This window comes from Grampus griseus, assembly GCF_964374135.1.
Source record: "Grampus griseus genome assembly, chromosome: 8".
NCBI classification, from domain to species: domain Eukaryota; kingdom Metazoa; phylum Chordata; class Mammalia; order Artiodactyla; family Delphinidae; genus Grampus; species Grampus griseus.
The window spans coordinates 8,530,264-8,552,462 of NC_139002.1; the positions used below are offsets into that span (position 1 = coordinate 8,530,264).

General features: G+C 45.2%; 2 protein-coding genes across 2 annotated transcripts in view; one reads left to right on the forward strand and one right to left on the reverse strand.

The window, feature by feature from the left end:
* Positions 1–12,175, forward strand: part of CDON (cell adhesion associated, oncogene regulated) — a gene marked incomplete at its 5' end in the record, with an annotated part of 59,478 nt that extends 47,303 nt beyond the window's left edge. The window contains 2 exons of the mRNA XM_082660549.1: positions 9,185–9,459; positions 10,055–12,175. Coding sequence (XP_082516675.1) covers positions 9,185–9,459; positions 10,055–10,218 — 439 coding nt within the window. The 3' untranslated portion in view covers positions 10,219–12,175. The remainder of the gene's footprint in view (positions 1–9,184; positions 9,460–10,054) is intronic.
* A 2,800-nt stretch (positions 12,176–14,975) lies between these two features.
* On the reverse strand, positions 14,976–21,827 carry VSIG10L2 (V-set and immunoglobulin domain containing 10 like 2; the record flags this gene model as incomplete). Its single annotated transcript, XM_082659276.1, is given in 17 exon segments — positions 14,976–15,041; positions 15,274–15,302; positions 15,591–15,638; positions 15,641–15,710; positions 16,386–16,569; positions 17,103–17,329; positions 17,331–17,374; positions 18,747–18,882; positions 18,885–18,918; positions 18,920–19,004; positions 19,369–19,425; positions 20,874–20,894; positions 20,897–21,034; positions 21,037–21,147; positions 21,407–21,514; positions 21,517–21,553; positions 21,555–21,827. Coding segments are annotated over 17 exon segments (1,668 nt in total).
* Positions 21,828–22,199: the final 372 nt, after the last annotated feature.

Sequence of the window (22,199 nt, forward strand, 5' to 3'; positions counted from 1 at the left end):
CACAGTTACTGATGACTTCCCCAAAATAAGGGCTAGGTCAGCAAAACAACAGACACAGGGGCAAGAGGAAACAGCAGGGGTGAGCCGCATATTAAAACAAACCACCACCAAAATGAAACCGTTTCAGAAGAAGTTCATGAAGCACATTCACGAAAAGAAGTATCACACATCCAAGAGGCTCATGGGTAGTTAGTCCCTGCCCTCCAAGGATAATCAAAAGAGGAAACTTAAGGCAAAATGTATATAATTATCTAATCAGAGTTATTCTGCACATAATCATGCTTAACAAATATTCAGCTGTGTAATCAGAAATGGGATACTTCTCTGCAAAATATTTTAGAGGTGCTGTGTAGTTTTACTGGAATGTCCAAAATATGTTTAGTCAAATACTAAAGCAATGTATTCTTTCGAGAACAATCCTATGCTACTATTCCAATTTCTTATTTCCTAGTCTGTGCTATTCAGATTGTTGGTGAAAGAATAGTTTATTTTTATGACACTATAATAATCATTCTCCTATCTTACAGGTTGGTCAGACAGGCCTCTCCTGTTTACTAAAATATATCTTAGTAATAAACTAACAGGTCCCAGACTACCTGAATTCTTGCAAAACAGCACAGATTTTTGTATGTGGCATGATGCACAGAGTTCTATTTACTCAATGTTTTAAAATTAGGAAAAGTCGTTTCATTGAGCCAGAGACAACTCAGTGAAAACTTTCACCCCACTTTAAGCCAATAATAACTGCAGTTGAAAGATTGTTTGAGAAGCCTAAGATAGTAAAATTACAAGCTCTTTGTATCGTGTAAACTGTAAGATGTGCATTATAAGAGCATCTTTTTTTTTTTTTTTTTTTTTTTGCGGTACGCGGGCCTCTCACTGTTGTGGCCTCTCCCGTTCCGGAGCACAGGCTCCGGACGCGCAGGCTCAGCGGCCATGGCTCACGGGCCCAGCCGCTCCGCGGCATGTGGGATCTTCCCGGACCCGGGCACGAACCCATGTCCCCTGCATCGGCAGGCGGACTCTCAACCACTGCGCCACCAGGGAAGCCCCTATAAGAGCATCTTAATGAATGTGATACATTTGCAGACACAGACATTTGCCCTTTTCTCTCTCTCACTTGTTATAGATTCGGGTCTCTTACATTTACGTATATACAGGTATTATTTTTGTGATTATCTGATTGCTTTAGAAACTTTAGGGACTTCCCTGGCAGTCCAGTGGTTAAGACTCTATGCTTCCACTGCAGGGGGCATGGGTTCGATCCCTGGTCAGGGAATTAAGATCCCGCATGCCATGCAGCAAGGCAAAAATAAGTAAATAAAGCCACAGTTTTTTTTTAAAAAAAGAAATTTTAATTAAAGCGTTATCAGTAAAAGAATTGTTTTACATGTTATATGCCTAATTATATTCAGAACAGGTATTATATTCCTTTTTTATCGACTATGACCTCTGTGCTTATATCTTAGCATGTAGCCCCCAAGTTGAAGCCATTTTTATGTCAACACATGTAGACATCCAGAAATGAACTAAAAGTAAGGTGACTGAATTTTTTATATTTGGTTATCTATGTGGTTAATTACTGATGATTATGAGTTAGGGTTCGGCATACTAGAAAATTTTAAATCAGTTTGGTTTATCATGTTGAAATTTGGGTTATAATCACGTTAACAGTCTAACTCAAATGACAGTGTTACTACCAGCACCACCCTGTTAATTGAGAGTCACAGTTCGGAATAAAAGTATGCACTGCTGTGATTTTCTATATCACTTACCTGAAAAATAGCTGCTAAAGAATATGTAATAGGAAATTGCACTTTTCTCTTGCTAAATATCTGTAATTTCTTTTAAAACATATGTGTATTCTGCTTGTTAACTCCCAGCACATAAAACCAGGTGACAGTATCAGCTCTCTAATTACCATCCATCATAGTTGGCCCTGGCTCTTCTGTCCTGACCATCCCTCGGTCCTGTCCCATCCATGTAGTTCACCTTCATTCTCATGAAAGTGCTTTACACTCAAACTGTTAGACTGCCCTTAGATTTCCTTTAAAAATCTCGTCCTTTGCTTTAAATTAAAGAAATGAGCAGGACAGAAAAGAAACTAAAAGGAACGGAACAACAGAAGAACTTAAGGCATCTTATTATCTGGTGAGTCTTCGTTATTTTATGTCAGCATTATGAAATTAAATTCATATTAGATCTATATAAGCCCATTATTAACTTATAATATCTTGTGTTTAGGGAACTGCCCTGGTGTTTCAAATCCTGGCAAGTATATTTTTTTCCTACACCTTAACTTTACTTTTTCAAATGAAAACTTCTCTTTCTGACCTGATCCTCTTTTGTCTTTCAGGTTTCTAGCACCTTTGTATTACTTCCAGATTCCTGCAGAGAAATGGAACATCAAGCCAGAAGCTCACTTAGTTTGTTTTACATTATGATTGGGGATTTCATTAAGTGCCTGACTGTGCTCCATTGTGTCACTAAGAGCTTTCTCTGCCACCTAGGACAGGCATTGCCCGTCCTCCAGAAGACTGAATTTTAAGTCAGAGAACTTTGAAGCCAACAGGTAGAAGAAAGACCGAACAACAGAACTAGTATGGAACAAGGACAGAGATAACTACTATTGTGGTACAAAAATCTTAAGGGGTAAGTGTATGGTTCACTCTCACTTTATTTTTCTGGCCGTGCCGAGCGGCATGCGGGATCTTAGTTCCCTGACCAGGGATCGAACCTGTGTCCCCTGCAGTGGAAGCATGAAGTCTTAACCACTGGACTGCCAGGGAAGTCCCATGGTTCATTCTCACTTTAATCTACATGTATTATCTTAGTTTTAGGTATGGTCTGTTATAAGGTATCTTGACCAATTAGTTTAATTGTTGTTCCTTGATAATAAATTTACTTGCTTACAGAAAAGGTTATTTAAAAAGTCTGATGTTCTAATGTTTATTATTTATTCAGCATTTTTGAGGTCATACAATATGCCATTTACTGTGTGCTTGGTGCTGGACATTATGATCTTAATTAGAGTCTAACATGCATTAGTACTTTTATTACTTCCTAGACAATAAAATACTTTAGAACATTTTAACTCCAGTTCCTTCCCCAATGTTTTGTTATTTTTGTCATGTGGTTTAATTCTATAAATATTTAAAATCCTTTAAGACAGTAGAGTTACTGTTTTTTGCGGTCGATATTTAGTCACAATTCCCAACATTACCTTTGTTGCTATTCATCCCTTCTTCTTTTTTTTTTTTTTTTTTTGCGGTACGCGGGCCTCTCACTGTTGTGGCCCCTCCCGCTGCGGAGCACAGCCTCCGGACGTGCAGGCTCAGTGGCCATGGCTCACGAGCCCAGCCGCTCTGCGGCATGTGGGATCTTCCCGGGCCAAGGCACGAACCCGTGTCCCCTGCATCGGCAGGCAGACTCTCAACCACTGCGCCACGAGGGAAGCCCTTTTCTCTTTTTTTTTAACCAGTTTTTATTGGAGTATAGTTGATTTACAATGTTGTATTAGTTTCAGGTGTACAGCAAAGTGAATCAGTTACACATGTACATATAACCACTCTATTTTAGATTATGACCATATAGGTCATAACAGAGTATTGAGTAGAGTTCCCCATGCTATACAGTAGGTTCTTATTAGTTATCTATTTTATATAGAGTAGTGTGTATACTTCAGTCCCAATCTCCCAATTGATCCCACTCCCCTTCCCCCCTTGGTAATCATAAGTTTGTCTTCTACATCCGTGACTCTGTTTTGTAAGTAAGTTCATTTGTACCATTTTTTTAGATTCCATATATAAGCAATGTCATATGATATTTGTCTTTCTCTGTCTGACTTACTTCACTCAATATGATGATCTCTAGGTCCATCTATGTCACTACAAATGGCATTATTTCATTCTTTTTTATGGCTGAGTAATATTCCATTGTATATATGTACCACATCTTCTGTATCCATTCATCTGTCAATGGACTTTTAGGTTGCTTCCATGTCCTGACAATTGTATGTAGTGCTGCAATAAACACTGAGGTGCATGTGTCTTTTTGAATTATGGTTTTCTCCAGGTATATGCCCAGGAGTGGGATTGCTGGATCATATGGTAGCTCTATTTTTAGTTTTTTAAGGAACCTCCATACTGTTCTCCACAGTGGTTGCACCAATTTACATTCCCACCAACAGTGTAGGAGGGTTCCCTTTTCTCCACACCCTCTCCCTCATTTCCTGTTTGTAGATTTTTCTGTATTTCTTCTTGTTGTCTGCTGGTACTCATTTTCCCTCAACTTGAAGAATTCCGTATAGTATTTCTTGTAGTAAAGGTCTGAGGGTTACATACTCTCCCAGATTTTTTGTCTGGAAATGTCTTCAATTCATCTTCCTTTTCAAAGGGTATTTATTGCTGTTCATTAAATTCTAGGTTGGCAGTTACTTTCTTTTTGTGCTTTAACAATGTCATTCCATTATTTTGTTGCTTCTGTTGTTTCTATTGAAGAATCATCTATACAGCTGTTGTTCCCTTTCAAGGTGATAATGTCTTTTTCTTCTGGCTGCTTTTATGATTTTCACTTTGTATTTTTGCTTCCAGCCGTTTAATTATTCACATTTGAAAGTATAATTTTCTTTGTATTTATTCTGCTTGGGGTTCATAGAACTTCTTAAATCTGTGGCTTGAACTTTCATCAGTTTTAGAAAATTCTTAGCCTTTATCTCTCCAGATACAGCTTTTATCCCATTCTCTCTTTTCTGTCCTTCAGAGAGATGCCAACTTTACAGGCATACCTTGGAGATATCAAGGGTTTGGTTCCAGACCACTGCAATAAACTGAATATTGCAATAAAGTGAGTCACATGAATTTTTTGATTATGTCCAAAAAAAAATGTACATACCTTAATTTAAAAATACTTTATTGCTTAAAAAAATCCTAACCATCATCTGAGCCTTCAGTGAGTCATAATCGTTTCACTGGTGGAGGGTCTTGCCTCGATGTTGATGGCTGTTGACTGATCAGGGTGATGGTTGCTGAAGGCTGGAATGACTGTGGCAATTTCTTAAAATAAGACAACAGTGTTTGTGGCACCTCAAAACAACTACAGTCAAAGGTCATTGATCACAGATCACCATAACAAATATAATAATAATGAAAAAGTTTGAAATATTTCAAGAGTTACCAAAATGTATCACAGAGACAGAAGTGAGCAAACGCTGTTGGAAAAATGGCGCTGATCAACTTGCTTGACGCAGGGCTGCCACAAACCTTCAGTTTGTATAAAACGCATTATCTGCGAAGTATAATAAAGTGAAGCATAATAAAATGAGGTGTGCCTGCATATATTTTTGAGCTTTTTTCTATGCCTCGTATGCCTCTTAAGCTTCTTTATGTATTTTCCATCCTTTTGTGTCTGTGCTTCAGTCTGAAGACCGTGCAGAGACACGCTTCATGTTTAGTAAACTTCTAGTCATCTGTGTTCAATTTGGTCTTAACTCCATGAATTGAGTTCTTCGTTTAGGTATTCTACTCTTTAGTTTAGAAATTCCAAATAATAATTATTATTAGATTCTAAGTCTCTGTTAAAATTCTCCGTCTTGTCACCTGTTTTCTTGAATATGTTCATCCAGTTCTTTTAAAATGTTTGTCTCCTAACTCAATGTCTGCATCACTTAGTTTTCTCTTGTTTCTGTCTCCAGAAATGCCACGTAATTTTTTACTGAATTCTGGACATTGCATATAAAAACTCATAGAGTCTCTGGAAGATGTCTTCCTGCCCCAGAAAGGATTTACTTTTGCTTTTGGCAGGCAGTTAGGCAACGGGCAGATCATTTTAACCCAATCAGCGACTGAGCTGATTTAATGCTGAGTTTCAGTCTTTTTAAAAGCCTTGTCTATTCCTGCTTCACTCTTATTTTTACAGTGTAACCCTTCAAGGGTCCCAGTGAAAAGCCTGGGGGGGTTTACGGAGCCTCTTCTCTTTGGTAGGCTCTGAGCTCCAATATCTGTCTTCCCAGCCCCAGGAAACTGCCAGAAGTTCTGCTCAGCTCCTTAGCCACTTCCTGCTGACGTCTTAGCGTTTCATCCTGCACTGAACTGGGCAGATGCCTCATGAGGAAAAGTGGTGCTGAAACTCACATTTACCTTCTTTCTGGAATCTCAGCCACTTAAGTGCTAGAGTAGCTCTCTGATGATTTTGACAGATTTAAACTAAAATTTCTCCATCGTTTTTAGTTGCCAAGTTGCTTTTGGCAGGAGAGTTGTTCTGATATAAACTAATCGGCCATAGCCAGAAGCCAGGAACTTAATTTTTAAGAATGATTTCCAGCAAATCATGGTAGCCATATAGATTCCCCTGACCAGAGATATTTATGGTTTTTTGAAATCAGAATCCTTCTTACTCTCTAATTCCACAATTGCCATCTACTGTAATTTCCTCAATTATAAGACGCTTGAGTCTGAAATAGCATGGAGGAATACACACTGGTCTCTAGCTGGAATGTGGGAAGTACCCTGTTCTCATCAGCTATACATCTGTAGCCCATCTCAAAGTTGAGCGCTCCCAGTGTCTTTTATACCTTCTTATATTACACTTACTACATTATATTGTAACCATTTGTTTACTTTTTCTCCTCTGCTAGACTGAGAGCTGGAACCTGTTGTATTTATCTTTATACTCTCAGTGTCTACCACAGTGTCTGACATTTAGAAAGTATCAGCAAATGGTTTTAGAATAAAGGTTTCTTCTAAGTAACATTATTTATAGATATATAATATCTATTAAATTCTCATTAGTAGTAGTTTGAATGCAAAAAGATTTTTCCAGGAGTTCCCTGGTGCTCCAGTGGTTAGGACTCAGTGCTTTCACCGCTGTGGCCCCGGCTTCAATCCCTGGTCGGGGAACTAAGATCCTGTAAGCCATGCAGCATGGCCAAAAAAAACAAAAAAAAAAAAAAAAACAAGAAGATTTTTCCCCTGGACTTGCCCCACATTTTGGGTGAGTACCCTGTTTACAGTCTGTGGATTCTCATGAATTGAATACATTCAAGGGGATTTTCAGATTCCCTGGGTGTTGCGACAGTGGAAGAGACTAATGAAAAAAGAGACTGATAACATGGACATTTTTAAATGGATGTCAAGAGATTCGTGTTCACCCTCGTCAGCACCCCGGAAAAAATTTTTAAGTTCAGAGTTGAATAAAATGTACATCAGACCAATCAGGAATGCCACGCTCTCCTGGAGTCATGATCTGTCCAGCGCAGTGCTTTGATTCTGACTCCAACGAACTTTCTTCCACACCAGTGCTCCCTCCACTTTTGACTGCCTTAACACTTGCATGGGAACACAGATATTCTTTCAATCAGGTATATATCTTTCCTGTACTATTAAAAGTTAAAATTACAGTCATATTAGATAATGCTGTAGTCAAATTATTCTGTGCAGATGAATACCTGACAGACATACTTTGCTTTCATGCCAGGTGACTGGTATCTGAATTCTACTAAGTGTAGAGTGAATATATTTCTCTATTTGAAATTAAAGTTGGACTTATTTAAATTAAGGATTTGGTTTCCTGACAGATGTCTTATTCTCTTCCAGGTTCCGAGTCTTCATGCTTAGGATTTGGTATTTCTAATAACTTGAACCAACAGAAATGCTGGTAACAGTTGCATGGACTTCCTTTTACTGACTTTCTTACGCTCCAGAAACATACCATCCCATGTTCAAAGGATGGAAGTCCAAAGAATTCTTATCTTTATTCCCTAACATGCCTAGCTCCATCATACTACTGGTCAGTCCTGTGTGTTTCCTACCTAACAAACCCAGATCAAAGCCAAATGAAATGTCTTCTCCAGACTTTTCTCACTCCTAATTTTATAAATAAAAAATATTTTTATTTTTTATATAAATACTTGTTAGATTCCAGTTTCTGTTAATGATGGACTAGCTCGATCATCCACAGGTAATAATGATGAAATTGGACAATTTGAAAGTATTGTAGAGTAACCAGAAGCAGGCAGAAACTGAATAAATCTAACCTTGAAAGACAATGGGTGACATTCGTTTATGGGTTTTTGCCTGAGGGCATTCTCCAATCGTGGGTCAAGAACACAAAGTGAAGGTGTTGAAGGATGGAGGTGGAGGCCAACAGATCAACCAGAAAATCAGAGGGAAAAATCCAGTTAAAAAAATTATTATACATGTAATGAAATAGGAAAATGTGATACTTACTCAAGGGAAAAAAATAGTCAATAGAAACAGACTCTGAGATGATCCAGATATCACAAGGAGCAGACAGTGGCTTCAAAGCAGCTGTCACAGATATGCTCAAGGACTTGAAGATATACACACAATGAATCCACGTGGGGAATTTCATCTGAGAAATAGAAACAGTTAAAAAGATCAAATGGAAATGCCAAAGCTGAAAAGTATAAATAACTGGAATGGAAAGTTTACTGATTGGGCTTAAAATCAGATTGGAGAAAACAGAAGCAAGAGTCAATGAACTGGAAGATCAATAGAAATTATCCAATCTGAAGAACAGGAAGGAAAAAAATTAGAGAAAACACATATCTTGGATGAAGGCAAGAAATAAAAGTAGGGCAGAATTGAAGTGAATGCTCAGTACTAATAAATTCTAGCAATTAATTCTTCAAAGAAAAAAATTGAAAAATAAAACCTGGATTTGGAGTGTCTAGTTCTTGTAGTGTTTTTTCCAAGAGTGAGAGGGAACATATCTGATTTCAAAACAGTGTGTTTTTGTTGGCTTTCTTTCATAAGGTCATTTGTCTCACGTGACCAAAGTTTCTTAGCTTTCTGTCCTCTTCCTCTTTTTTCTTTCATTCCTTCCAGTGTGGATGGCCTTTTCCATCTGTGTGCTATATTCTGGAGCTATTTAATTATGAAGACAACTTCTGACAGCAGACGAGGGCAAAGGAAACATGGGATAGGTCATCATATACAGTTCCATTCTTAATTGGTTTGCTTTTTGATGCATTCTCCTGTTGTATTTCACTTTAACTCTAAGTTTTGATATTTCACATCATAGTGAATCATTTAGTTATTTCTAAGCATCAATCTTTCTTAAGAATCTGTGAATACAAAATACCAAATGGTATTTCAAAATGAGTGACTTTTAATTATTGATCCCTCTAGATACGATTCTATTTCTTTTGGTTTACCCTTTATAGGTGTTTCACCAAAACCAACAGCACTTTCAGCAGCAGCCCCCTTCCTGTGGTCCCAGTGGTAGCACCTTATCCTCAGGATGGTTTGGAAATGAAGCCCCTCATTCACATGAAGATGCCTGTATGTCTGGCTTCCACAGTCCCCGACTGTGGTCAGTCACCTGAGAAGGGCATCAAAGATGACAAGGCACGAAGACCTGCTCAGCATATTTGCTGTCAAGACAATAGAAATGAGACCAGCTCTGATTGTGTGGAAGTTGCAGCAGAGTTCAACAGAGGTATAGCAAGACATTATAAATCTTAAGTTTCTAGATAGTCTTCAGTTAACTAAGAACTGTATCAGGAAAGGTGATGCTTTCAGAATGTTCTCTCTGTGATCAACTCACATATTTCTTAGATATTGGGTGGGGGGGATATTGGATACTTAAAAAAAAGTTGACTCAATAAAGAGTTCTTTGAAATTTTGTTATGCACACCATTCATCTCAGGTTGTTCATCCTGAGAACATTTTGGAAAATAAATCCAAATAGGCTTTGATTCAGTTTGTACCTGAAAGTAGACTTGCTAGAAGGATGCGTTTTGTGATCCTGAGCTTTTTCACTTGAATTGATTCTGGAGTTGTAGCCTCTCTTTAAGATGGTAATTTTGGGGCTTTGAAGGGGTTTCCTTTAACCCTGAGATGAATTGTACAACTGTTCATGAGAGCTCAACTTTATTTTAAACCTTTTAAACCTACTGTCTCCCTCAAATTGAAACTAAATGTAACTGGGCTCTGATTTTGCTCATGATTCTTTCTTTATTGCTCAAGGTAATGTTTGTAGACTGCTTTGATAAAAATCAGCCTTTATCATTTCCAAACCTTTGTTTTTTCAGGAGACAGCTGTGTGCCTTCAGAAACAGAGAACAAAATTTTAAGTTGGAATCCTCTTATTTTGCCACCTGTTTCAAAGGATTGTGCTGAAAAGACACCATGGTCTCCTCCTGGCATTCCTGTAGACAGCCCTTCAGGGGTCCTTCAGCAATCCCAGGAAACCTGAGGATGTGTCGGTGCCTCGTCATGTTTCCACTTCAAGCCAGTAACTGCACAAAACAGGCCTGGGGATGGACTGTGTGAAGGACATTAATTCAATTCAGAGAAAAATCGTTATTTATTTTTTGCAGTAGTAATGTCATATGAATGTATCTTAAAATGTGTGCCCTTTTATATTATTTATGCCTTAAAAGTTTCCCTCCCTATTTCTTCCTCCCCCTCAGTAGTAAACAACCTGGTTTGGCATAGTTTTCAATCATATGAGAGCAGTGGGATCATTCCACGTTGTCCAAGAGCCTTGGCGACAGTAAGAGCCCCTCCTACAATGATCCCACCTATTGGCTGACTCATCTAAGAGAGAATTGCACAGGCCATTGGAACTTTTCAGAAGGAAAGCTGTCTTTCACTATCATGTTATCAGACTTTCTGAGAACATTTGTAGTCAACCACAGTTGTAGCCTGATGTTTGTAATAGCAGATGTCTTGTGAATTTGATGAGTGCCTTCCACAGAAGTGATAGTTGACCTATAGACCGTCTGCACATGGGCACAAGTTATGTCCAGCTTTCTAGGCACTAATCACAAAGGGTGTCATGGACATGGTGGTGGTTAAGTCTGGTTGGGTTATTGTAGAAGCAGAAAGGGAGCCAGGGCCAGAGAGAAAAAGAATGCCTACTAAAATTTTAAATTGCATTTGTTTATAACATGGTCACCATGGGGCTCTTTTTGACTGTTTCTAAGAGTAGGAGCAAAATAAGACTTTCAAGTAGTGACTGGAAGAGAAAGATGTGCATTTTAAGAAAAAAGGGAAGGTTCCAGGGGGACTATCTCGGCGGAAGCTCTCCCATTAGTATAGGATGTGTCATGGTACCACAGCCCCTGAAAATCGATGTTTTCTGATTTCCAGCTTGGGCAATACCTGGAAGATGGGAGTGTCAGAAAAGAATCTGGAGGTTTGAAGTTTCCAGACATTTTTTTCTGAATGTCATCATTGTAACAGGCACCGAAAGCTTCGATTAGCAGAGCTCATAAATCACAATTGTTGCCGCCTCTGAGTGACGAGGACGTTTGCAGCTGTCGTTGGAAGGCTTTTCTTCTCCACATCTAAAACAAAACAAAACAACACTCTAAGTGTATTTAATAGCTTGAGTCAAGCTTTACGGATCACTGCTCTTTTCTGGATTGTGCATATCCCTTTGGGGAAGAAACAGATCCTACCTAAGAGTCAAGCAATTCCAGCATAAGTGGAAAACGTTTACAGTTTCCCAACAATTGCAGTGAAATAGACTAGCATACTGTACTAATCGACTTTCTATATAAATGCATCAATATCCCCTTACATATGTCTATATACTTTATAAATAGAACTGTTAGTGGAATGTGCTTTGTGAGCTGGGTCACTATGCAAGGATTACTTTGAGTAGAATGTAGTAGATATGATTTCCTAGTCGGGTATCAGGGATGCTGCAGTCAAGTTCTCCATTCCAGACGTCCATGCCTGTAGTATACTGGATTTATTCTTCATGTTGCTTAGATGCAGTTAGCTTTGGAGGGGGATAGCTGTGTCCCTTACTTCTGTGGCTAGCAAAGGACAAAGTCCTAGCACACAGAATATAAAGACATAACCCTGTGTTTCCAGTCAAGTTACGGCAATACAGTCACAAAGGGAGTTTTAGAAAACTGGGGAGTAAATGTTTGTAGGCAGTCATTTTGATTCAGGAAACAGAGGTGTATTAGCATGAGCCTTAGGTCATAAACTGCTTTTAAAGATTGACTTTGAATACGGGATTTGTCCACTAGGAAGAGAAAACAACTTTACCTTTAGGGCAATCTCATTGTGGACTGCTTTATTTATATTATTAGTAACGCTGTTTTAAGTGTTATCCCTTTTATTGTATTTTATTTATAAAAAATGCCTTTATATATTGAGATATATAAATATAAATATATATATAATTGCCTTCATGTTTAGGAGTTATGAGTGCTCTCTAACCGTGAGTTGTTCTGAACTTTTAGCCCTGCACAGTCACCCAAAACAGTCCTACCTAAGTCACTTGCCAGGAAGTCAGAGGAAAGTACAGCGTGGGCGATGGCTCTGACATTTGTGAAGTAACTGCTGTGTACCAGGCACTGTGCTGGTGCTTGTTACTGCTATCTCAAATCTTACTGTTAAGACACATCTACAAAGTAGTTGGTAAAGTCCCCAGGTCACACAGGTGAGCCACAGAGCCAGCATTTGAACTTACCTGGAGCTGTAATCTGAGCTCCTTCCGTGTTTCCATACCGCTTTCCGAAAGCATTGTGGTTCACTCTCCTGATGGAACTGGTCCAGTTCTGTAAGCCCTGGCCCGCCCCGCCATGGGATTCCTCGGATGCTCTAACTCCACAACGAGAGAAGCTGCCTCTGTCCTCCATGGGCAGAGCTCTGAGCCTATTGCCTGGTCTTCCCGGAGCCCTCATTTCTCTCCATGACGCCCCCTCACTACCATCCGCGCACGGGAATTTGACCTTCTCTCAGCGTAATAGTGATCCTGTAATCCGTCAGGCCTCTCTGTTTCTTCTCCTCTTAGAATTCGCTGTGAGTCTTTGTTTTCGCATAAAACTCCCCCCACTCCTACTATGTTATTTCACTAGCTCCTTTTTCCCTTCTTTTGGTTATGCGCTGATCGTCTGGTGATGGGTGCGCTACAAGATGTAAGTGGAACGGCAATGTTTTAAACCTTTTGAAGTGGTCTTTAGAAAAAGCAACTCTTTCTGGGTTTTGTTTTTGTTGAATGAGTCCTCAAGGGCCAATACATCCTTACTAAGCTGATTGTGATGCAAATCTCATTCCAGCTACAGTACTGCCAAGAAGTTAACTTTATAACTGAATTTCATCTGTGTTGCTCTCTTTTAAAGCAATGACTTTTAAGATGCATGTTTTTGTATCATATTGAAAAGTATGTTTTATTTTCCTTAAAGTGGTAATGTTTGAAATTGTACATATTTTAAATGATGTAGCTTCGACAGGTTTTATTTTGTTGATTTGATTTTATATTAAAAGAGAATGCTGCTTTCATGTAGAGTAGCATGTGAAGATGGGGATCCTGATTGCTCCCTGTTTGTGTAAAGCTGCTTATAGCCTGTGATTGGGGTGGGTGTACATCTCACTCTGACATTTTTGGACCCCTGTCCTCCCCTGAAAATCCCCTATGCACATCCCAGAGCCCAGTGAGTTAATCCATTCTGTTCTGACTGCAGAGATCCAGGCCCCGAAGGAAAAAGATCCAGGACAGGTATTTTATGGGAGGCTGGGAAAATACGTGCACCAAGGAGCTCTGTCGAAGCAGGCAGACTCCCTTTGGGGAACTCAGTATTTCTTTGGAAGGAAGCAAGAATTAGGAGAGAAGCAGCAGGAGAGTGAGGAAGAGGGGTCCCTACTGAGACCTCACCTATTTTTACCATTTACCTATGTCCCTATGAACCCCAGGGTAGAAATTTAGTCTCAAGAAGCAGCTTTGCTTTACTGCCCTGAAAAACTCAGTGTCTGGGCTGCTTAGACCAGAAAGCCAAGAGGGACTTTTGCACGGGGTGGGGCCGCCTTGTTCTGTTGTGTTCCCCAGATTTAAAAGAGCCTTCCTTGAACCTCAGCCCCCGTCCTGAGAGCTGTGAGGGAACTCGAAACCCCTCGTCTAATGAAGTCTGAATCTGTGAGAACCTAAGGAGAACTTAGTTTCTGTCAGTTTTCCGTCTCCTCTCAGGCGCCACTTTCCTGATTCCTGGCAGGATGATCCCTTGGCTCTCTCGCTGTTTCTTCTCATCTGAGTCCCCTGCGGAGGCAGCTCTGCTGACTCTTCCAGGCAGTGGAACAAGCATGCATTTGTGTTTCACCCAGATGTCAGACACACACGCTTGGAGTCAGTGAGTCATGCTGGCGGCTGACAAAGTGTGACTTTGGCTTGGCCGGGTCCCCTCTCAGCCAGCTCCCCAAGCCTGGTGGCAAGAGCCCTGTCCCGTCTCGTTGGCACGGACTCCGGGGTCTAGCAACTGTGAGGCCCTTTGCTCACGACAGGCTCGGTGCTATTCCTACATGAAAGGTGAAAGGGAGACAAAGGCCCTGGGCACCTGGCTCTGCTACCAGCCCTGATTCAGCTGGTCCTACAGTAGAAGCTCGTGTTCTTGGGGAAGGAACTTGGGATGTGGAAAGAACTAGACGAGCACATCTCTTGCAAGAGTTGAATGAAGGGCACACATGCCTGTAGATCTTGCTTCCCATCCCCTAGTTTCCTCCCAGTAGGGAAACCTGGAGCCCAGCTGAAGCCAGGTCAGCCTTTCCCTGTGGGAGCTGCAATCGGAATAATCCACTGGTGAGAGCATCACGTGTGATTTATCGAGGGATTTCTCAGTTCACGGACTTGGTGTGGAAGCAGGCAGCTCGCTCCTATGGCACCAGACACTGGTCCCGGCACCGTGGTTCTCACTTGCCCTCGGACAGCCGATTCGTCTTCTCCCCAGTCGTGTGTCTTCCTCGTCTTTCCACCTCTGTCTTCCACAAGCTGGGCCAGGACTTGTCTCATAATCAAGTCATTTAGAGGCCCTACAGTTGAGCCTCGTGCTGGTTGTAAAAGCCGGATATTCAGTGGGAAGGGGTAGTGGGGTCTTAGCTACCTTGGCTTTAACACTCAGTATGACCGAGGGGATGTTCCCGTCCCCACCTTCTCCCCTAAGCGTGTTGGCACCTTCCCCTTGAGGCCTTATGGTTTGGCAGTCACTGTGATGGTGATGTTTACTGGAGCCCCCGGGGATTCTTGTGCAGGATGCGAACCTGGGGTGGTGGGTAGTGGTTCAGTGCCTACAAAGAACAGACACAAGCGAAGGGTGCCCCAGATTGTTCCCAGAGGACAAGAGAGACTGAGCATCACGCATGAAACTCAGGACTGTTTCCTGGCTTTGGGGATAAAATCGAGCTTACCTGTCATTGCCTCGGGGCCACCCCTTGAACCCCGATATTGGTGACTTTGCTCCCTGAGGGTGAAGTGTGAGAGTAAAGTTAGTGGCAATTACACTCTCCCAGCCTTCCTGACCTCCAGAATGACTGGGCTTCCATACTCACCTGGGAACAGGCAACCGCCCAAGGCCGGTAGGAAGAAAAGGAAGAGGTGCGTTTCTTGAGCAACCAGCACAGGTGTTGGGAGAATAACCCTCCCTTCCCTGACACTCAGGAACCCAGAAGGGGGTGGCCCTAGATGCCCGAGGTTGGGGGTTGGAGCCCTGATGGACATCTAGCACTGGGGAGAGGTCACAACTAAGGAAGAGCCTAGATTCCTTGCCCAGGGGAGTCTATATCTTATGGGGCCACCTTACAGGGTCAAGCAACCCTGCCCTTGAGCTTCCCACTCACAGGGGAAGGTGTCCAGGTGCCGGGCAGCATACTGGAACACCAGCAGAGAGTCACCGTTGCCACTACCATTCCTGTGCCTGCCGCATCCAGCACTGCAGGATAGGCGCTGAAGGGGGTGGTCTGCTAGGCGGGGTTGCACGGGATAGGTTTAGAGCCGCTGCTGAACTTGGCAACAGTGGCTTATAGGGTACCAAGCAGGCTGTGCCCTGCTCATCCGGTTCCCCCGCCACCTGAGGTGGGTGATCAAGAGCAAGCCTTGACACAGAGAATCTGGAGACCAGGTCTCTCCCCAGGAAAGAGATGCTCTGCGTGCCTGTATTCTTGAGGTTTTGAGTCCCCAGCCAAGTCCCCTACATCTGGCACGGGAGGCAGCAGGCCAGTTATCTCGGCAGCCTGGGGCTGAAGGAAAGGATGCCTTAACGCAAGGAATTCCCAGCGTGGAGAAAGAGCAGCAGGAAGCCAAGAGCCCACCTCTGTCCCAGGAGGTGAGACTCAGGCGCGGAGTCGGGCCTCCATCCTTATTTAATCACCAGCACCTGCACCTCCCCTTTTCCTATTTCTTCTGATTCAAGCCGACTGTGGCTCCCACACCTAGGCCTGGGCCTCCAGAACCTCCCCGGGAGGGGACGGAGGGGAGAGATAGCAGTGGGGGTCACCTGAGGGGAGGGTGCAGAAGAGGACAGAGGCTGGGGGTGGAGGGACTCAGGAGGAAGGAAGCGAAGGGACAGAGTCGGGGATGCCCCCGGGTTCGGTTCGGTGGAGCAAACCTGGGTTGCTCCACGGCGCTAGCCTTACGGCACCTGGTGTCTTCACCTCAGAGGGGTATCCAGCTGTGCGGTGATTCAGAGCCAGGACGTGGAAGGCATAGAGGACCCCCGGGTCCAAGCCCCCCGGCCGCCGGCCACTGCTCTCCGGCTCTATGTCACCAGCTGCGGTCTCCCAAGCCCCAGGAAAGAGATGCTCTGCGTGCCCCCGGGGCCTCGGACGGCCCATGGCAGCTGCACCTCGCTCTGGCGTCTCCCGTAGGTCAGGCGGCTGACGGTGAGGTGACGTTGTGGGTAGCTGGATATCCCGGGGCGAGGGTGGGTACACACACAGGCGTGTGCGCTCTTAACAACAACCATGTCCGCGCGCGCGTGCGTGCGCATGCTTATTACGGTTTTGTTGAGAAAAGCTGGTGACGTGCAGATCGGGGTTGTAGCGTTGACCACTTCCGTGTAGTTTTAGTCTGTGTTACCCTAGACTTACACACTGGCCTCAATTTCCTCCTCTACAAATGGAGGAACAGGAGATTACTCTGACTGCGTGGCGTCCTTTTTTGCCTGAACTCAGGTGCATCCGATTCACGTTCACGTGGGGCTTGTGCTTTCTGAGGCCCTGTGTCTGAGAAAGGTAACGCCTCCAAGTTTTGCAGCAGGGAATCCCTGTGCCTTTCCACCTAAAGGGCGATGGCTGGAGGTTCCCCATCCCCCTCTCCACACGCACGCCACCCCTCACTCACTCAGCACCTACAGCAGGATGCTCCGACTGCTGTTGCCCAAGGCATTTCGGGCCTTGCACTGGCAGGTGTGGCGTGCTGGGTGCGCATCCCGGACACTCCGGCGCAGCTGGGCACCCTCAGGGTGCAGCATGAACCCCGAAGTGCCTGGCTCCACCTGCCGTTGCTGGGATCCCAGCCAGAGGAGCTGGGCAGGTGGCGTGCCCCCGAGGAGGGCACATCCCAGCCAGGCGTCTCCCCCCCTCCAGCACTGACACCCAGGGCTCAGCCACCGCCAGCTGTGGGGCTTCCACAGGGACAGAGAGGGTAAGGCTAGAAGGTGCCCCCTGTGTCTGGGCTAGTGGAGAGGCTTGGAGGTGAGGTGCTGGCCGGCAGTGGAGGAGATGGTGGGGGACAGAGGAGACGGGGCCTGTGGGTTTGACAGTGAAGCCTGTCATGGCCCGGTCTGCCTCCTCTTACAGGCTCTCATTCTATGCCGAATTCCTGTCACCATCTGCTCCAGGCTTTACTGATAGCAGCTGTGTTCCTCGATGCTCCTCTCCCACCCGACCACAGAGCAGCTCCTACAGGTGGGGCCCCTGCCCTATTCACCTCTGCATTAAGCACCTCCTCCTAGCACATGGCAAAGGGCCTCCTTCCCCCTAAAGGCCCACAACCCCTCCACCAGGGCACAGGACCGGACCCATAGCAGGTGCTCAGTTTTTATGCACTGACTCCTAGAGACCCAGGGTTTCAGGTGTCCGTGAATCTCCTATGATGGAATTTCCAGTCCCGAGACTGAGTAAGAAGGGAAGGAAATATTCTGAGTGGTGGACCTCCCTGAAAACATGCTAGTCACCCAACGTTTGGAAACCAAGATATGAATCATTTTGTGAGAATTGTTCTATGTGACAGCTCTGCTGCTTGCTTTTCTGAAATTTTTACTTCAATATTTAATTCTTTTTTTCTTGAGTTGGCAATAAATAGGACTGCCAGGGCCAGACAAAGACAGAGAAAGAAATCAGACCAAAAACGAATAGAGGGAGTGGGAGAGGCAGAGAGAGACCTCTGGCACCTGAAACGTTAATGCAAGTCAAGAATATAGTCAGGCACGTTTCATGCAAATTGATGCAAAGGAGGGTGACAGGATCCCTCATGGTCTAGATGGTGCTGTCCAGTAATGGCTCCCCCCTCCAAACACACATGGGCCTATCTAGCACTTGAAATGTGGCCAGTCCACGTTGAGATGTGCTGTCACTATAAATACACACACCAGATTTTGAAGACAGCACGAAAAAAAAAGAATGTAAAATATCTCATTAATAATTTTATCATTACATGTTGAAATGATAACATATTGGATATATCAAGCTAAATAAAATGTTTCACTGTTTCTTTTTACTTTTTTAAGTGTGGCTACTAGAAATTTTTAAATTATATATATATATATATATATATATATATATGGCTCACATTATATTTTTATTGCACAATACAGACCTAGACCAAGCCCCCTGATTGTATGGATCAAAAACTTTGAGTCCCTGGGAGGTGAGGTGACACAGTATCTTGACTTACTTTGCATTCCAGCACAGCTGTGCCCCAGAGCCCCTCATCCCGATTCCAAAGGGCTGCTGCTCCCACCCTGCCCCAGAACCGAGTCTCCAGCCCCCACTCACCTAGCTGGAGCCGGCAGAGGGCGTCGGGGACCCTGAGTGGGTGAGTGCCCAGGCACGTGAACTCTCTGCCAGCCAGGTCGTCCTGGGCCTGGAGGAGGTGGACGGCCAGCGAGGAGCGGCTGCTGGTGCCGAGGTGGGCTGCCATCCATCAGACCAGCTCGGCACAGCAGGGAGCTCCAGGCCCCTCACAGCTCAGCATGATGAACTGGTCTCTGATTGTGGCCATGGTCCAGCAGGTGGGGCCCCAGAGGGGCTGCCCTAGGTAGGGAACACGGCTCGGCATGGCCCTACAGGAGGAGGAATGGCCGGCAGGCCTACCCATCCTTCCCTCCTTCATTTACTGTTTCACTCACTCATTCCTCCATGTACAGAGTCACTCAATCATTTATTCATTCTCCATTTATTGAGGGCCGACCATGTGCCAGGGAAATCGTGGGAACAGATGCTAAGCAAACAATTGCAGTACAATCTGATGAGTGCTAGAGTATAGGTAGAAAGTCAGACTCTCTGGGGCTTCAGGGAGGAGGACTTTGAAGACAGGATGACATGTAAACTTGGTCTTGGTAGACGGGTAGGAGTTTCCAAGGCAGAGAGAAAGCCAAAGGCATATTTCAAGACCAACATGCAATAATAGAGTGGTAGAAGTAGAGGGTCAGGTCGATGAGCACCTCCCTGGAGGCTGGGAGATGGTAAGGAGGGTGTTGCAGGGCTCTAAGCCCGGACTGAGGACAGGGCACAGTGTGGGTGGAGACCGGGGCTGGAGAGGAGAGAAAAGCTGGGAGGTGGGGACTGAGCAAGTGCTGTCACCTCCTCATTACACGGCAAGTCCTGGAGCTTGTGGTCTGGAGTCCCTCCCCGGATCCCAGGGTCCCACTGGTCTGGCCCCTGCCCACTCCTCTGCCTAGAATGGCAGAGCCCTGCTGTTTCCTGCGTGCACTCACAGGGCGTGATCCGCAGAGGGCAGGCAGAGCCGGGGCTGGGTGCTGGCTGGTGCAGGTGAGGACCCTGCTGCTGGGGAGCTGGGTGGCTGTGTGACTCCAGACGACATTGCCTGCTTCCTTCTCCTCCTACCTCTTTCCCAAGAACTGCTCACCTGTCTCCTCCACAGTCCTCAGTTCACAGTTTGCACAGACCACCATCCTTAGTGGACATCGTTAGACAGAGCCCTAGCTCCCTAAATCCTCTAGACCAGCACTGTTCAATAGGTAGACGTGTGCCACAGATGTGTTAAATTTTCCAAATCTCAAAAAGGAAAAATAACCAAACCCAACCAAGCAAAAAAACACCAATAGTTTTTAACAATTTTAATAATATTTTTGGTTTAACCAAACACATGCAGAATATTATAGTTTCAAGGTACAATAAAAAGTATTGATGAGCCCATATATTAGATTAAGTCTTCAAAATCGAGTGTGCATTTTATACTCAGAGCACATCTCAGTCAGGTTCAGCCACATCCCAGATGATCAAAGTCATGCAAGTGGCTACCCTACTGGACGGTGCAGCTCTAGACTATCACCAACCACTGATTTCATTTTTAAATTAAAAAATTTTTTTGAAAAAATGTTTAGAAGTTAATTAGCTTCATGTGTTCTCCTCTTCACTGAAATAACTATTCTAGTCTTTTGTCCACTTTTGTATGGATTGCTGCTTCTTCCTCACTGGTTGTTTTGGAAATCTTTATGTCTTCTGAAAAGTAATCCTTTGTTTGCTGTGCGTGCTTGCTTTCAACAGAAGCTTCTGATTTCTAACTTCAGCTTCTCAGCCTCAGACTTAGCACCAAATTGTCACCCTCTCTTCCCACTGTGGCCCCCTCCCTGTTTCTTCAGGGTTCAGCCAGTCAAAGGCAGACTTTCTGAGCCACCCCTGAAATTATGAGTCAAATTGTGACTATGAACGTATGCACATTTTCCTGGTAAGAGGGGCCCATGACCTTGAAAAGGTGAAAACCCCTTGTACTAGAGCCGTATTTGGCACCAATGGGTACAATGCCTTGAGCTCCTGCCTACTGGAGCCTCTTGGAGGGCTAGGGTACTCCTAGGGGCCCTGAGGTGTGTCAAGAAGCCAAGCCCAGGTGGGTAGGTGGTTGCAAGCCCTGACCCCTCCCCCAAGACCATTCTGACTCACAGATGATATCCAGGAAGGCTCATCACTGCTCAGCCAGTTGACGGTGTTGTGGGCAGGGCACATATACCAGCCCAGGTGTGTCCGATTGACGGGGTCCAGCTGGATCAGATGCTTCGTGACCCCTACCAGGGCCTCTCCAGGGCCTCCGGTGCCTGATGCTACCAGGCAAAGGTCACGGGCTCTGTGACCTCCCACACTGCACATGTGGCCACCATGGAGGTCCCCTCCACTGGGGACAGGTCGCTCAGCTGCACCTGAGGCTTTGATACGGGCACTGGCCAAGGGAAGGAGAGGCCCTGTGTTTGTTATCACAGACCCGGGTCATGCCCAGCTGTGTCCAGCAGCCCAGAGCTTGCTGGCAGGGTTTGGCCTACCCACCGGGCCCTGAGCATCCCTTCTTCATGATCCCAGGTCTCCCCACTGCCTGGAGGAGGGCCCAGTAGAACCCACGCCCAGCAGAACACAATGGGAAACACATGCAAATAGATGCAAAGCAGCCTGCGATGCAGCTCAAGCCAGCCTGGGTCCCTGGCCAAGCCCCGCAGCCAGCACGGCCAGAGCAAGGGAGGGGCGGGTGGTATGGAGCTGGCCTCCGGCCTCGTGTCGGGCCTGGCACAGGAGGTGGCCGTGGGCCCCCTTCCCAGCTCCCCCAGCACCAGGCTTCTGTTCTGTAGGCTCACTCACGGCCCCCAGAGCCAATGCCCCGGCCTCCGCCTTAGACTCTGCTCTGCTGGTGACAGCCACCAGCTGCGGAATCAGTGGGCCTTGGGGGGCGAAGCTCCAGAAGACCGCTGGGGGGCAGGCCGGGAGCCACAGCCAGCTCCACGGAGCTGCCCTGCACTCCTCGGGTGGAGGGGGCCTCCTCTGGTAGTCCTGGGGTCGCCTGGGGCTGCCCTGGAGACAGAGGCAATGCAGGCTGTCTGGGCAGTTCTGGGGTCCCCTGCTCCCCGTCATCGCCCAGAATCTCTGTTACCGGTCTGCAGGGCGGGCTGCACAGGGTTTGACAAGGCAGCATAAGCCCTTTTGGAGTTGGTGGACAAGAGACGGTTTCTGCGGGAGCCCACGGAGCTTCCTGTCAGGCTGTGCTGTAGAAGTGGGTGGGGTGGGACACTGGAGCAGAGGTTCCCATCAGACCTTTTGGAAAGCTTGATAAAAATGTAGATTCCTGGGCTTCATCCCAGACTACTGAGTCAGAATCCCCTGGGCTGGGGGGGAGGGGTCAGGGCCCAGGAATCTGTATTTTAACAAGCATCCAGGAGTCGATCTGATGATCAGCCAGAAAATGACTCCCGAGACTCAGGAGATGTACGTGGCCGCCGGCCGTTC